The sequence below is a fragment of the Schistocerca piceifrons genome, chromosome 2 (genome assembly GCF_021461385.2).
Source record: "Schistocerca piceifrons isolate TAMUIC-IGC-003096 chromosome 2, iqSchPice1.1, whole genome shotgun sequence".
Classification (NCBI taxonomy): domain Eukaryota; kingdom Metazoa; phylum Arthropoda; class Insecta; order Orthoptera; family Acrididae; genus Schistocerca; species Schistocerca piceifrons.
Window position 1 is genome coordinate 447,314,986 of NC_060139.1, and position 13,908 is coordinate 447,328,893.

Sequence of the window (13,908 nt, forward strand, 5' to 3'; positions counted from 1 at the left end):
TCCTGACCATATCACATTGATTTTCTATTTCACATTGTCCCTCCTTAGGTAATTTGTCTAAGGTCAAACTATATTGAAAATGTTCCTATCTAAAGAGTCTACTTTTGTACATACTTCTTTTGAGGTCTGCATTGTAATACTGTTTGACAGCTTGTGTAATTTGTTTAGCTGCTCTGCTTGAGCTTTACCACCATTTGATAACTATACTAGGTTTTTAAAATTCCTGACAATGCTATCCATTTTGTGAGTAGTGATATGCACACAGTAATAACAACACTATTATCTACCCAAGAACACTGAAATCCTCTGATTCTGTTCAGATACAAGCACAAAAAATCAGAAGAACATATATCAACACTACTTCACAACCAGAATAGCACCAAAAAAGATTTAACTTGCAGCTCACCTTATCGCACGCACTGCTTGCTGTTTGCTGCATTGTGCGTGGGTGAAGCAGTGTCGTTATCAGCCAGTGTGTAGCCATTGCCATAGTTAGCTGACCAGCTGCCACACTGTTAAGTGAAGGTACACTGGTCAGCTTCTAAAGAGTCACTCACTAGGAGTGAGGAGGATCTGCAGTGATTTGACGCGTGGTGCAGGGAATGGCAATTGAATCTCAATGTAGACAAGTGTAATGTGCTGCGAATACATAGAAAGAAAGATCCCTTATCATTTAGCTACAATATAGCAGGTCACCAACTGGAAGCAGTTAATTCCATAAATTATCTGGGAGTAGGTATTAGGAGTGATTTAAAATGGAATGATCATATAAAGTTGATCGTCGGTAAAGCAGATGCCAGACTGAGATTCATTGGAAGAATCCTAAGGAAATGCAATCCAAAACGAAGGAAGTAGATTACAGTACACTTGTTCGCCCACTGCTTGAATACTGCTCACCAGTGTGGATCCGTACCAGATAGGCACGATGGCACCGAAACAGAGGACGACCGAAGAAAGGCAGAAATACTGAATTCAGTGTTCCGAAACTGTTTCACTGCGGAAAATCGTAACACGGTCCCTGACTTCAGCCGTCGCACGGACGCCAAAATGGAAAATATTGAAATAAACGATATCGGAATTGAAAAACAACTGCTATCACTTAGTAGCGGAAAAGCATCCGGACCAGACGAGATACCCTTAAGATTCTACAGTGATTATGCTAAAGAACTTGCCCCCTTTCTATCAGCAATTTATCGTAGATCGCTGGAAGAACGTAAAGTACCTAGCGACTGGAAGAAAGCGCAGGTCGTTCCCATTTTCAAGAAGGGTCATAAATCAGATGCGAATAATTATAGGCCTATTTCGCTTACGTCAATCTGTTGTAGAATAATGGAACATGTTTTGTGTTCTCGTATTATGACGTTCTTAGATAATACAAATCTCCTTCATCATAACCAACATGGATTCCGCAAACAGAGATCATGTGAAACTCAGCTCGCCCTATTTGCCCAAGAAATTCACAGTGCCGTAGACACTGGCGAGCAGATTGATGCCGTATTCCTGGACTTCAGGAAGGCATTTGATACGGTTCCGCACTTACGTTTAGTGAAAAAAATACGAGCTTACGGAATATCGGACCAGGTTTGTGATTGGATTCAGGATTTCCTAGAAGAAAGAACACAACATGTCATTCTTAACGGTTCAAAATCTGCAGATGTAGAGGTAATTTCGGGAGTACCGCAAGGAAGCGTGATAGGACCTTTATTGTTTACAATATACATAAATGACTTAGTTGACAACATCGGTAGCTCCGTGAGGCTATTTGCAGATGACACGGTTGTCTACAAGAAAGTAGCAACATCAGAAGACTCGTACGTACTCCAGGAAGACCTGCAGAGGATTAATGCATGGTGCGACAGCTGGCAGCTTTCCCTAAACGTAGATAAATGTAATATAATGCGCATACATAGGGGCAGAAATCCATTCCAGTACGATTATGCCATAGGTGGTAAATCATTGGAAGCGGTAACGACCGTAAAATACTTAGGAGTTACTATCCGGAGCGATCTGAAGTGGAATGATCACATAAAACAAATAGTGGGAAAAGCAGGCGCCAGGTTGAGATTCATAGGAAGAATTCTAAGAAAATGTGACTCATCGACGAAAGAAGTAGCTTACAAAACGCTTGTTCGTCCGATTCTTGAGTATTGCTCATCAGTATGGGACCCTTACCAGGTTGGATTAATAGAAGAGATAGACATGATCCAGCGAAAAGCAGCGCGATTCGTCATGGGGACATTTAGTCAGCGCGAGAGCGTTACGGAGATGCTGAACAAGCTCCAGTGGCGGACACTTCAAGAAAGGCGTTACGCAATACGGAGAGATTTATTATCGAAATTACGAGAGAGCACATTCCGGGAAGAGATGGGCAACATATTACTACCGCCCACATATATCTCGCGTAATGATCACAACGAAAAGATCCGAGAAATTAGAGCAAATACGGAGACTTACAAGCAGTCGTTCTTCCCACGCACAATTCGTGAAAGGAACAGGGAAGGGGGGATCAGATAGTGGTACAATAAGTACCCTCCGCCACACACCGTAAGGTGGCTCGCGGAGTATAGATGTAGATGTAGATGTAGGGTTGATAGAAGAGATAGAGAAGATCCAACGGAGAGCAGCGCACTTCGTTACAGGATCATTTAGTAATCGCGAAAGCATTACGGAGATGATAGATGAACTCCAGTGGAAGACTCTGCAAGAGAGACGCTCAGTAGCTCGGCACGGCCTTTTGTTGAAGTTTCGAGAACATACTTTCACCGAGGAGTCAAGCAGTATATTGCTCCCTCCTACGTATATCCCACGAAGAGACCATGAGCATAAAATCGGAGAGATTAGAGCCCACACAGAGGCGTGCCGACAATCTTTCTTTCCACGAGCAATACGAGACTGGATTAGACGGGAGAACCGATAGAGGTACTCAAAGTACCCTCCACCACACACCATCAGGTGGCTTGCGGAGTATGGATGTAGATGTAGAGGTAGATCACTGCTGCACTAATAGCCTTGGCATCAGCATGTTGAAATTTTCCGTTTCATCGACATAATGTCTTGTGATTAATGTGTCGACGTTCATTTCGGCTCACAAATATTTCTTGTTGTTGATCAGGTTGTTGTGCTCAATTAATCTTATTTCTCTTCTTTTGCAATAACTCAGGGTTACTTGATTTTTATCAAAGCACAGAATTACTTCCTATTAAATACCATTATCACATTGGGTTGCTGTAGGCAATGGTGTATATTCTTCAGCTGTTTCTTGAAAATTATCACAAGAGCTCCCTTATTTCAGCGCCTCTTGCATTCTTCACCTTCGATGCCAAAATGAAGTGTTCATCACTTGGGTTATCAGTTGTAACTGAACCAACTACTTCGCTAACAATGTCACCCTTTATTTTTCATGATCACTTTTACCTTATTTAAGATTTACAGTCACCATCTTTTGTTACCTTGATGCTGTCGACCTGCTATGCACTGTCACTGCATTTACTGTGAGACTTTTTCGCTGTCTACAGGAGGTCGGGAACTGCAAGAGAGCTCACATCTATGCTAACTTGCTACAAAATGACATAACTGTCTTTTTAGAGAACTCTTCTGTATTTTGTTGGTCTTATATTCAACATTTATAAGTTGGGTGATAAATCTCGTATTAGTCGGAATACCATCTGAAGTGAATCCCAGAACATAACATAACAGTACAACATTTCTCCTCAGCTTCTGTAAGCTGTTTTTTCTGCCATTTACATTGACAGCAGAGGTGCTTGCGCTGTGCCTTCCAAAACACTGCCAAGCTGCAACACCAAAGTTTAAATGCGACCCCCACAGCAGATGGAGACTCTCGACAGCATCACACCTTGCCAGTGTCCTCTGTTCACACTTTTCCCCATTGTCTCTGTGAAAATCAAGAGTGCATGCAGGGGAAATTCTCTACATGCTAACTACCAAAATGGTAGTTTTACATGAACACCTTTCATCTGACTGTTTAGAAAAGGGGACAATGTGTTACAATACATCTGTTTTAACACTTTATCGCCTAAAAATATGGTACTACTCCTCCGGTCTTGTGTATATTTTTATCATGGATTCTGTCCTTACCAATGATTTTGTGTACCTTCCTCTTTTTTTCTTTTTTTTTCTTTTTTAATAACTAAAGCTTTATTTACATTAATATTTGTGGGTATTTACATGTTGGTATTCAGTTCATTTTAGTAATTGTCTGTGTTTAAGAGAACTATGTTTAGTGTGTGAAAAATGTGCTGCTTGTTTCTGAGAATACGAGTGATTTGATGCCTGATACATTATTGTATCTTCTGTTGGTGGCTGATGTATGTTAGGTAGCTGTTTAATGTTCTGTAGCTTTCTCATCAATAAAATTTAACTGGCTATCATGTTATTTCCTAATTGTAAGTTTCATCTTTTCATGTATTGTATTTATTATATCTACAAGTAGCTAGTCTATTTTGATACCTGGTACACCTTTTGGGAATTAAGTAATGCCCACACATACAGGATGAACATCAATAAAAGCATGCAGGGACAGATTCCTGACAGGATATAATGAAAAAAAGATCATACGAATATGTGTCTGGTAATGGACAGTGAGCACGCAATGACAAGAAGTCATCCTAGAACACAGTACAGAGCTTCATTGCATCCGTGCCACAACAGCTGCTCAAGGGATTGCAGGTGATAGAGGTGGCTGTCGTGAAGGATATACATGATCAGACTTTGGCTTACACCATACTGACAAGCCACTTGTCTGGAGCCTCTACTAGGGTTCATCTCAATATCTTGGAGCACCTCATCCTCCAAATTTGGTGTTTGTACAGTCCACCGCCTCCCTGGATTTTTGCCTGAAAGGACCCATGATCACACAAACATCCAAAGAGGGCTTGAATTGTTGTGTGGTGTGGTTGGTGGCTGTGAGGGTACTTGTTTTGGTATAGCCGTGCTGCCTCAACCATTTCCATCTGCTTGGCCATACGTAAGCACCATTTATGGTAGTTTCTGACATGAATACAAGATCATTCTGCTGCTTATAGTATGCTGTGTCGAACACATCCTACAACACACAGGGAACACAGGGCATGTGATCAGAGGAACTTTCATTTGTCAACACCATCTACTGTGGCAATGATGTATTTCTGGATACATGTCCATAGAACCTTTTGCCTCCATTCCAGTCACTACATTTACATAGATCCTCTGCAAATCACATTTAAGTGTCTGGCAGGTGGTCTATCGAACAACCTTCACAATTCTCTATTATTCCAATCTCGTATAGCACACGGAAAGAATAAACACACACATCTTTCTGTGTGAGCTCTGATTTCCCTTATTTTATCATGGTGATCGTTTCTCCTTATGTAGGTCGGTGTCAACAAAATATTTGGCAGTTGGAGGAGAAAGTTAGTGATTGGAATTTTGTGAGAACATTCCTCCGCAACGAAAAATGCCTTTGTTTTAATGATGTCCAACCCAAATCCTGTATCATTTCAGTGACACTCACTCCCCTACTTCATGATAATACAAACCGTGCTGCCTTTTTTTGAACCTTTTCGATGTATTCCATTAATCCTACCTGGTAGGGATCCCACACCGTGTATCGGTATTCTAAAAGAGGACGGAGAAGTGTAGTGTAGGCAGTCTCCTTAGTAGATTCGTTAAATTTTCTAAGTGACCTACCAATAAAATGCAGTGTTTTGTTAGCCTTCCCCACAACATTTTCTGTGTGTTCTTTCCAAATTAAGTTGTTCGTAACTGTAATTCCCAGGTATTTAGTTGAATTTATGACCTTTAGATTTGACTGATTTATCGTGTAACTGAAGTTTAACAGATTCCTTTTAGCACTCATGTGGATGACCTCACACTTTTCAATCTTTAAGGTCAATTGCCAATTTTTGCACCATACAGATACCTTTTCTAAATTATTTTGCAATTTGTTTTTACCTTGTGATGACTTTACTAGTCGATACATGACAGCATCATTTGCAAACAACCTAAGCTGGCTGCCCAGATTGTCTCCCAAATCGTTTGTGTAGATACGGAACAGCAAAGGGCTATAACACTATCTTGGGGAATGCCAGAAATCACTTCTGTTTTACTCGATGACTTTCCATCCGTAACTATGAACTGTAACCTCTGTGACAGGAAATCACGAATCCAATTGCATAACTGAGACGATATTCCATAAGCATGCAGTTTCTCTACAAGCCACTTGTGTGATACAGTGTCGAAGGCCTTCCGGAAATCCAGAAATAAGGAATCAATATGAAATCCCTTGTCACTAGGACTAAACACTTCGTGCGAGTGAAGAGCTAGTTGTGCTTTACAAGAAAGATTTTTTCTAAATCCATTTTGACTGTGTGTCTATAGAAAGTGCTTTTTATGTAATTCCTAATTTTCTGACACAATATATGATCCTAAATCCTGCTGCATATCGATGTAAATGATATGAGCATATAATTTAGTGGATTACTCCTACTACCTTTCATGAATATTTGTGTGACCTCTGCAACTTTCCAGTCATTGGGTACCGATTCTCGTTGAGTGAACGGTTGTATACGATTATTAAGTTTGGAGCTATTGCATCAGCATACTCTGAAAGGAACCTAATTGGTACACAGAGTGGACCATATGACTTGCTTTTATTAAGTGATTTACATTGCTTCACTATTCCGAGGTTTTCTACATCTATGTTACTCACGTTGGCAGCTGTTCTTGATTTGAATTGTGGTATTTTTACTTCATCTTCTTTGGTGAAGGAATTTTGGAAGGCTGTGTTTAGTAACTCTGCTTTGGTAGCACTGTCTCCAATAGTATCTCCATTGCTATCACACAGAGAAGGTATTGATTGTGTCTTGCCACTACCATACTTCACATACGACCAGAATCTCTTTGGATCTTCTGCCAAGTTTCAAGACAGTTTCATTGTGGAAACTATGAAAACCATCTCGCATTGAAGTCCGTGCAAATTTCGGGCTTCTGTAAAAGATCACCAGTCTTGGAGATTTTGCGTTTGTTTAAATTTTGCATGCTTTTTTTTTTAGTTGTTTCTGCAACAGTGTTTTGACCTGTTTTGTGTACCGTGGGGGATCTGTGCCGTCATTTGTTAATTTGTTTGGTATAAATCTCTCAATTGCTCCCAGTACGATTTCTTTTAATTGAAGCCACACTGGTCTAAACTTAAATTGTTAATTTGCAAGATGTGGATATTGTCTCTTAGGAAAGCATCAAGTGGAATGTTGTCTGCTTTTTTGAATAGGCATATTTCTCTTTCATTGTTGGACGATTTGGGTTTACAATATTCAATCTCGCTACGACAACCCTGTGTTCACTAATCCTGTATCCATTTTGATGCTCATTATTAACTCAGGATTATTTGTTGCTAAGAGGTCAAGTCAGGAATCCATCATTGCAGTTTATTGTTTTTATTAATGTTCGCCCTGTATCGTTAATCCATAGGATGTTTTCTTTTTCGACAACATTGCACCAAATTAGTACATATTCTACATGATTGACAAATACATATAATATGGTTTCTGACACTGAGGATTCCATCATTACTTTTGTAAATAAAATTCCCTTATTGAGCTGTGAAGTTACTTCAAAGGATTCATATGAAACTGTATCATATGTTTTAAGATTTTCTTATGTAATTTTTGTTGTTCCTGCTACTCTCACATCTTCTACATTAAACGAAGTGAGAATGGGGATGTTTGTCCTTTATGCATTGAATCAGTTGTGTAGTGTTATTTGTAGTTCTAACAAATATTTTTTTAAAACAGTCATTGAACATAAAAACATAGTTCATACTGCACAGTGAGATGAGGTTTTGTAATTATTTAATTTCCTGAAACAAAATAAAATGCAGCACTAAAAGTCAGATTAACATCTACAAATACAACCATGAGAGAATTGCTGTGTATGTCATTCATCTTTATTCTTTCATATAATCCATGAATGTTTTTCTTACACAAATGGTAATAGGTGTCTGTCCTTCGGAATGCCAGGGATTTGGATGTATTCACACACAGGCACATGTGGTATTATGTTACTTATATTTTTTGTTATAAGTTATTAATTTATGTGAAATGTTGTCATATTTGTTGGTTGTCATGATGTTACATTTTCGGATATTAGCTAGCTGTTTCTTCTTAACATATCAGAAATAGGACATTGTTGTGATAGGTGGTGCCGATGTGTCTCACACTTTCTTTGCTAGCTAATAATTCTTTATTTTTGTGTTTCAGGGCTTATCACTGGACTGTGTGGAAATGTCTCTATCACGTGTGTTTGAGGCAGGTCAGGCATATGTTGCTCTGTCCAGAGCAAAGAATTTTGATACATTGAGGGTTCTTGACTTTGATCCTAAACAGGTCTGGGCAAATCCAGAAGTTTTGGCCTTTTATAGGAAATTTCGGCGAACTCTACATGCCATGGAAATTGTTCCTTTAGGCAAAAAAGCCAGAAAACATTACTAAAAGTAAATTAGTTTCATTAATTTTGTTTCATTTTGACACTGTACTTTGGTGCAATTCTAAATAAAATTTTCAGATTTTTTTACGATTGTAATACTGCTGTGATAAATTCTTTTTTTGGAATGACCTTAATTTGTAATGTCAGCATCACAGATTGTGACTCTTTGTGTTCCAGTTGAACTGAGGAAAAGGAGGGAGGGGGGGGGGGGGGTTACAGAAAAATAGTTGTGCCATGCTAAGTGTAATTATGAACAAAGCACTGCGTGGAAAACTTTATTTTCTCTTTTACATTAAAAAAATTAAAGGCTAAATGAGACTATAGAATAAGTTGCACATGATTGTATTCACAGATAACGATAAGAGAGTAGATTGATAAGTCTCATAAATTTGCCTGGAAGAACACAATATTTTTGTTGTGCCTTCATGGTTAGGAACTTGATTATTCAAAGGATCATATAATGAATTTCAAAAACGTACAGCACAGTTCATAGTTGTCAGCTGTCTGAATTGGTTTCAGTGCCAACTGCGATTGAAAATGGAAAAACCAGTGTCTCATGCTGTTCGCGAATATTTTCATCTGAAGAGTTGGACTGCTGCACAAATCAAAACAGAATGACTTGAAATTCATGTGGACTCTGCACAATTATTGAAGACTGTTTGCTTCTGGATTAATGAATTCAAATGCAATTGGACAAGCATTCAAGACTAAGCACACTTGAGCCACCCAGTTCAAGTCACCACTAAGGAAACATTGACAAAATCCATGAAAAAGGTAATGCAAGACTACCGAATAGAAATTTGCAAGATTTCTAAGGTTTCAGGCATCTCAACTGAACCAGTGCATAATGTCCTGCATGGAGAATTTGCTATGAAGAAACTGCGTGTGAGGTGGGTGCTGCAATTTCTCACTGTGGACCCAAAGTGCATCTGGCATTACATTTTAACACAATGTCTGACAGTGTTTTATCACAGTCTGCTGGGATTTTTGTGTCAATTTGTGAATGTTGATGAAACTGGTTTCTGCAGTTCAGTATGCTATCTTCAGGGCCCCAAAAGCACCTCTCAAAAAGTTTCGATATTGGCGTACTGGAGCCATCTGTTTCCAGATGTCATGAATTCTCAAATGCTTCCTTCAAAGACCTGACTGCAACTCGCTGAGTGATTGTATTCTTGCAAGATAAGACAGTTGCATTGGTAGCCTTGTGCTAATATCAACAATTCTCTGTTCACTAGTCTTAAATTTACAGCATTTACATTTTCATCAGTGCTGTGCAGTTTTATTTGACAGTTATTTAGTAAAGTCATTTTATTGTATCAATATTCAGCTACTTGGGTGAATCAAGTTGACTACAGTGCAGTACGGTATAGAGTATATGTTTTCCAAACAGCAAAGGACACCTATAATGGCAGAAGTGACATTGACAATGCACCAAAAACTTGACATTATAAGGTGGTGGCAAAAGGTACGAACCGAAGCAATATTATGAGTGAATTTAATGTTGCACCTTCAGCTATTTATGACATTGAAAACCAAAACCAGCTAGAAAAAATTGTTACAATTTGCTTCAGTTCAAGTCTAGATGTCAGGCAATCTGGGGGGGGGGGGGGGGGGGGGGGGAACCTAAGTTAGAAAGTAGAAACAGTAGATGAAGTTCGGTATAAATGACTTGGTGCTAAGAGAACAGAGGAAATGTCAGAGATAGGGGGCCTATGTTAATAGAAAAGCCGGTGTAATAGTTTCAAAATTCATCATGGCATCTGTAAACTATATACTTCTGGCGATATAAAATTCAATGATGAGACTGCTGCAACTGAGTGCAAAAGAATATTTTGAGAGATTATTGATAAGTGTAAGTTGTCCCCACACCAAATTTACAATGATGAGGAGTCCTGGTGGAAGATGAGTCGTCCTGTACATAGGGTTGTAAAAATAATAGAAAGAATAACTGTCATAGTGTGTGGAAATTCTTCATGTGATCACATACTGCCTTTGTTTGTGATTGGGAAACAACATAAGCCTAGACCTATAAAAAAATGTGACACACATGCCGGTTATTTCCGATGCCCAGCCTGGTGCATGGATGAAAGTTGAGTTGTTCAAAGGTTGTTTCTTTCGGCATTTAGTTCCAACTGTGAAAGAAAATTTCGAAAAAATAAGACAATCTACAAATTCTAAGGTGGTTGTCATCCTTGACACTTGCCAACCTTAACCTTCAGAATCAGACTTCATCAAGTAATATTTTTGGCACACATCTTCCTACCAATGTTATATCATGAATTCAACCCATGGACCAAGGGATCATACAAAATTCAAAATGCTGTTACCGAAAATGTCTCTGCAAAAGCTGCTAAGCTCAGATTGCAGTATCAGTCTTCCAGTGTAGTGTTAAAATTAAAGATGCAGTTTTAACGTCTGCAATTGCTTTGATCTCTGTGAAAACTACATTGCACAGGGCCTGGAGAAAACTATCGCCTAAACTCTTCCAAGAAGCCAACATGGAAAGTGATGTAAATGAGTCATTCTGAAATTGTAAGAGTGGTAAATTTGGCATCCATTAATGAACTGACTGCGTTTTCAGCAGAAGTAGTTGATAGAGGGAGCAACATTGACAGAAATTTAGCAGTTGAAGAAGAGCTGACAGCCCACGTGATATCAAAAAGAGTTTTTAGCCTATAGGAGGTAACAGAAACTGAGTGCCGAGGCTTCAGAAGACTTTGTGCACTTTACTGAGAGTAGTGTAGTGATTCAAGAATTTCTGTGTAAATTCTAGACCCGCTCAGCGTTCTACTGTCTCGAACACATGATATTCTGGATATGAGTTACGGATGGTAGAATCCTACCTACTGCGCGTCACATGTTTGTGTGTGCAGATTTAAAATCAGTCGTGGAAAGAAAATAGAAGTGGCGGTCAGAAGGCACCCAACAAGTACCTGTTGGGCAATCCATAGATGTTTTAGTGTGCTTATTGTGTCACTGACTATTGTTATTAAAACAAGAACAGTTGAAAAAGTACTCTTGTAGACTTTTGACGCAACCTTGTTAGAGGCAAGACTCATTATGTTATTCATGTTAGGAAAGGTCATTGTATCCAAGCCAACTTTCTTTTAACTGTAACTCAATTTGTTTCTAGCGTCCGACTGTACAAGAGTTTTGCAGGAAGTTACATATTCATGTGGAAAGTGAAATTTTTATGGTGTATGGAGGTCAAATACAGTAAAAAGTAAAGCTTGTATGTCTACTTATCTCATAAGTAGAAAGAGTCTAAAAATTCCTGTATCTAGCGTTAGTCAAGAGGGTTTCCAGCAGTTGGCTATTCAGTAAAGAAGAGTGGCTAAAAATTCCAAGTCAGTCATCTCGTAAAGGAGTGGAAGTTGGATTGGGGGAATAAGCCAATACAACCAAGATTCACACTCGTACTTTAAGCCGTCAGAATGTTAGAGTAGCCAAACAAGTTCTGAATCTCCACATAATGCAAAATTTTTGTCAAAAAGAGCTCAGTCCAATAAAGAAGTTAACATTTTTGCAGTGTACCAGTGGGCTCAGAAGAAAATTTCATCTAAACCTCAGTGGTAGATACAGACAGACACATTCCATGCCCATGACATCAAATATTTCCACTATTCCTAAAGACAGTTGCAGTCTTCCCTGGTTGAATTGGCACTCTTTAACTTTATTCCATGATGGACACCAATTGAATATTAATTTTGTAGCTCCTCCATTACAAATATTGCTTGTAGTTCTTTTATTTACAATGTCATGTGATTTGTGATTTACTAACTATGAAATGATTTATATGAGACAGACAGATTAACTTTAAAACATTTATTACAATTTTCTAACATCATGTAATACACAGTCTTGACCCCATAAAATCAGTTAACACACTGACTGCCACACAGCTACAGTGTTTCAGATAAAAGACTACCAACTTCACTATTATGTAAAAGTAAATGTACCTAGCCTGTATGGACTGTAGTCTTGTTACATATTGTTTGATACATTTATTACCCTTGCACCAGTATTCGAAATATACCAATAACTGTGTTTGTTTGCATTACTTGCAACCACTAAGATGTTTACAGTACAATATTTGCACAGACTGAGAAAACAGAGTAAGTTGACTAATCACACACCAAAACTGTCCGTTTTGTATGAATGATGTAAGTACAAAACGTTAGAATCATAAAAAATTGACGTAAATGCTCTCAGTACATTGCATCTCGTGTCTGTTTGTTTACTAGCTGGATAGTTTCAGGCTTCGCCGATTTTCTCAAGCCACGTATTTATGTTTTGATTATGGTTAGTGTGGACAGTTCTGTTCGTAGCACACTTAAATGTACAGTGTACTCCCAATTATTCATGTGCGGATAATCTGGTTTGCTGATTATTCGCACTTCTAAAAAATAAAGATGTGCAACAATTTTCTTTAGCAATACACAACCCGTTGTGTGACAATAAGTGCCATTTCCGTTGTTTAAACAACTGCCACACAACACACACTGTTATTGGCCAGCCTGTTTTATGTAAATCAACAATGAATTCAGTTTTCTGATGTTAACTAGTGTTTTTCAATGAAGTATGTTAAAAGAAATTTGTAAAAGACAAACTGTAGAAATTAAAGAAACCTGTGCTGACATTAAAACAAGAACTATAACTAACTGAAATACTTGAGAAGGGGGGCAAAACTAAGTGCTGATTATGGTATTGGAATGGAATTATTAAAAAGAGTAAGCACAAAATAAAGATTTTGTTGGGAAATGAAATAATATTTCTGAACCATCTGCATGAAAAAGCATGAAGAGATCTAAATTTGATAAGTTAGACGCTGCTCTTTTGCAGTGGTTTACCGAAAAACGAGCAGAAGGTGTCACTGTTTCAAGCACGATGTGGACCACAAAAGCTAAATTTTTCATGACACTCTAGTGTTAGCAGAAATAGTTAATGCGTCATGTGGATGGCAAACCATATTCAAATGTCGTCACAGAATTTGTGGACTTACTCTGCAATAAGAGTGGCTTATTTCTAATGTTGTGGCATCTGATTCCTTCTGAGAAGAGTTCTGAAAATTGGTGGGAGAAATAATTTCATACCAGACCAAATTTATAATACAGACGAAAGTGGCCTGTATTGGAAATGACTACAAACCGGAACCAGTGCTTGTAAGTGAAGTTTGTGCTCCTGGATAAGTCATGTGAAGAATATATTACAATTTTGTGAACTATATTGCATCTTGGAACCACAAAGTCAAGTTCTAGGGATTAGGGGAAAAAGCATTCAAGGATGTTGCAGCTAGGGATCTCCCTGTGTATTATTACAACCAAAAATGAGCATGGATGGATAGCGAAATTTTTGAAAACTGCGTCCACACACATTTTGTACCAACGTTTCATTGACGTCTAGAAGAGAAGAGTTTGCCACAGAAGACTG

The 13,908-nt window shown here is 38.5% G+C and overlaps 1 protein-coding gene across 3 annotated transcripts in view; it reads left to right on the plus strand.

Moving 5' to 3' along the window:
• Positions 1-8,574, plus strand: part of LOC124777201 (ATP-dependent DNA helicase PIF1-like) — a 111,100-nt gene extending 102,526 nt beyond the window's left edge. For 2 of the 3 annotated variants that reach the window (XM_047252516.1, XM_047252517.1), the window contains exon 11: positions 8,253-8,574. In XM_047252516.1, coding sequence (XP_047108472.1) covers positions 8,253-8,483 — 231 coding nt within the window. In that variant the 3' untranslated portion in view covers positions 8,484-8,574. The remainder of the gene's footprint in view (positions 1-8,252) is intronic. The other variant, XR_007015693.1, reaches the window with a different exon arrangement.
• Positions 8,575-13,908: the final 5,334 nt, after the last annotated feature.